This window comes from Crocodylus porosus, unplaced genomic scaffold (genome assembly GCF_001723895.1).
Source record: "Crocodylus porosus isolate Cpor-Errol unplaced genomic scaffold, CroPor_comp1, whole genome shotgun sequence".
Taxonomy (NCBI): domain Eukaryota; kingdom Metazoa; phylum Chordata; order Crocodylia; family Crocodylidae; genus Crocodylus; species Crocodylus porosus.
Window position 1 is genome coordinate 8,489,356 of NW_017728911.1, and position 3,616 is coordinate 8,492,971.

At 39.9% G+C, this 3,616-nt stretch overlaps 1 protein-coding gene and 1 long non-coding RNA gene across 2 annotated transcripts in view; one reads left to right on the forward strand and one right to left on the reverse strand.

Moving 5' to 3' along the window:
• The window catches only part of LOC109308928, a 17,805-nt gene that overhangs the window by 10,663 nt on the left and 3,526 nt on the right, over positions 1–3,616 (forward strand). The window lies entirely within an intron of this gene.
• Positions 1–3,616, reverse strand: part of RAB8B (RAB8B, member RAS oncogene family) — a 38,861-nt gene that overhangs the window by 7,163 nt on the left and 28,082 nt on the right. Inside the window, exons 4-5 of the mRNA XM_019533402.1 lie at positions 2,158–2,235; positions 570–659 (exon numbers count right to left, since the gene is read on the reverse strand). Of these exons, the coding sequence (XP_019388947.1) occupies positions 570–659; positions 2,158–2,235 (168 nt within the window). The remainder of the gene's footprint in view (positions 1–569; positions 660–2,157; positions 2,236–3,616) is intronic.

The window sequence follows — 3,616 nt, forward strand, 5'->3', positions numbered from 1 at the left end:
GACTGACTTGCCAGCTTTACGGCGGATGGTGAAGGTGATCAGCTCGTGGTCGCTGTCACCCAACTTCCCATCAAGATCAAGGCAAAGTAGAACAGCATACAGCATTTACACACAGTTATACACTATTCCCCCTGCCAATATCACTGACAGTCAGCCATAACACTTCAGTCACATTCACAGTGTTTTAATATATGCAACTTAAACCTTAATAGTAAGGAACAGCCAAGGTAATTATTTTAACCTTAGTGAGGCTAATTAAAACCAAGATTCCTCATTACAAGGACAGGAATAATTCAGAGTATGCTCCAATTTAGGAGGATGACTTAATACTTCCACCCACAGGTATTAAAACTCACGTCCAACATTCTTTAGATTATCTTGCTCAAGACAATATTGAGGCTGAAATGATTTCAATGCAAGTACCACAAAAAGCTTGAGGTCCTATCATGTTCCAAAATATGGAAGTTTAAAGAATAATATTTTGCTGGGAAGCAAAGAAACAGAAAGAATTCAGGACCAGTAGTAAGATTTATCCCCCCACCCCAATCAAAGCCACAACCAAATTTTACCTTCTCTCCTTTTTCTTTTGAGACTTGTCTCTTCTCATTCATATCACATTTGTTACCCAGGATCATTCTTTCTACATCTGAAGACGCATGCTGAAGGAAAAATAAGCTCTTGTAAACATAGCACAATTATTAAAAACCCACACAAATCCTTTGCTGGTCAGAAACGACCATATTTACTCAAATCCAAGATGAAACGCCACCTCTCCTCTCCTCCCCCCGCCCCTTAGCAGGGGTGTGGAGGGGCACACAGCAGGAAAAGCCCCAGCCTGGATTTAAGTACAGGCATACCTCGGAGATATTGCAGGTTCGGTTCCAGACCACCGCAATAAAGCAAATATCGCAATAAAGTGAGTCACACAAATGTTTTGGTTTCCCAGTGCATATAAGAGTTATGTTTACACTATACTGTAGTCTATTAAGTGTGCAATAGCATTGTCTAAAAAAAAGCAATGTACATACCTTAATTAAAAAATACTTTATTGCTAAAAAATGCGAAGTGAGCAAATGCTGTTGGAAAAATGGCGCCGATAGACTTGCTCGAGGCAGGGTTACCACAAACCTTCAATTTGTAAAAAAACGCAATATCTGTGAAGCGCAATAAAGCAAAGTGCAATAAAACGAGGTATGCCTGTACAAGCCTCCCCCACGCTTCCTCTTCTGGTATAACCCTTCCAGCCTTGGCCCTGCCTGGCTAGAAGCTGCCACTACTTCTCCCTGGATGGACCAAGGCCACGCTGTGGGCTGGGGCTGTGCTGCTACTAGCTTCTCCGGAAACGGAGGAACAGAACTGCAGCAGAAGACAAGACAAGAGGGGGTGAACAGAGGCAGGGAGCAGGCACAGATGAAGGCAAAACAAAGGGCAGGGATCTGGCCCCTCACCCACCCCTGCTGCTTTCCCTGCCACAGCAAAGTGAGGAAGGGGGCAATGAATTTAATAAGTTTAGATGCTATATAGAGAATAATAATTATTGTAGAGTAGTTTTAAGTCATCTTGGATTTGGATAAACATGGTATTCTATACATTACTGTTTCATTTTTAGTAAATGTTCTAATCTAGTGTCATTACTAGAAAGGAAAAGTTTCTGAAAAAAAGATTCATCTAAGACTTCAATTTTAAGTGCTTAGGGCACCAACATTTTGTAGACATGCAAGTTTTCCTAGTCTGATTTGTTTATCAGCCTCCAATATGGCCACAGGTTGTCCAATGAGTCAACCAGTAGAACAAAGATCCAGAGTTGTAGACTTTACTAGTCCTAGATTGCTAACGACAAGTCTAATGAAATATCAGCAGAAGCTTGACCCTTTATAACCCAAAGCAAAAGGAACAGCAATGGAAATTAAATTTGGAGCAAGCAATTCCAAAAGTCTTTAAATAACTGCTTTCAAATTAAACTTTCATGTCTAGACTTCCAGTTTACCCTCAGCTGGAAAGGCAGACAAACCAGCTTCTGTAAAGACTACTGTTCTGGTCAGTGCTCAGTTTCAGCTGGCTACACATAGGTTGTTCTACTTTTAACAAAGATTGCTTTAAAAGGTAATTATCTATAAACTACTGAGAGATTCAATGCCACCCCCAGAACACACCTACCTCTTCAATGTTTCTTATCCAGTTTTTAATGTTGTCAAAAGATTTCTCATTTGTGATGTCATACACCAGCATAATTCCCTAAGGAAAAAAGCCAATTAGCAAAGCTAACCTTATTAGTCCGATTACACTACTAAACATCCAATAAGCCACATACACTGTTGTGTGCTTTCTGAAGGTTTCACATGAACATCTTTCTCAGTTCAAAAGGGTATAGGAATATCTATAGTTATCCCACTTCTATTATCACCTAGCGCTTTAACAGAATAAATAACTACATATTAATAACAGATTAAACCAGAGGTGGGCAAAATGCAGCCCACAGGCCAGATGAGTCACACCAGACCATTCTACCCAGCTTGGAGTGCCCCTAAAAAACTTAGAAAATTAATATTTATCTGCCCCTGGCTGCCTGTCATGCAACCCTCAATGGCTTGCCAAAACTCAGTAAGCGGCCCTCTGCCTGAAATAACTGCCTGCCCCTGAATTAAACCATGGTCAATAAGAATTTATAGGATCACAGGAAAAGTTGGTCTGGAAGTAACCTCATGAGATCATCTAATATTAAATTGTTTTACTATTAGAACAGCCAGCAATCTGTCTTCCTAGAATAAAATTGAATATTGGGCTACATAGGCTATTTTTCAAACAAATACTTCACAGTGCACACAATACAATACAGAATAAACAACAGCCCTATAAGTTTTCACTGGGACAAATGAGGTTTTACAACAAATATGATGCTAAATGGCATCATCTGCTGTTCTGTAGAGATGTTCATGTACATGCTGTTCCGCATATATGCGCAAGCACAATAACACAATAGCAGCTCACACCTAATCCTTTTCTAGCCCTAAAATGGGCTTGAAAGATTTTTTTTAAATCATTACTATCCCCCCTCCTCCCCAAAGAGCCCCCTATATTCCAAGGCTATGAATTCATTTGGCTACATTTTGCCTATGGAGGGGTAGCGAAGTTGAATACAGCAAGAATTAGTTGTGCATTCTAAGTGATAACAAGTAGTACTGACGTGTCTAATAAACAACTTGAAGTTAACCAAAGCCCATCAACCTCAAATTTCCAAATTTTGCCATTGTGTTCAATGTAAGTAGTTTTAGTAATCAATACATGTCTGTAAGGAACTGTTTAGAGTCAAAGGGCTGACTACAGGTACAGAAACATGAAGGTTACACCAGTGTAATTTACATATTTTTTGCATATCAAAGTAAGTTACAGCAGGAAGCAGAGTAGACAGAAAACCAGCTTGTCCTGGTAGCAGAGAGCAAGCTGCTATTACAGCAATGCACCACTAGATGGTGGGGGAGCAGGTACAAAATTAAGAGATGCACACAATAGTCCACGGGCAGGCAATTATTTCAGCTGGAGGGCAACTTAGAGTTTTGATAAGCTGTCAAGAGCCACACAGAATCTTTCAGAAGGTATCATTTTAACAAGTTATAGA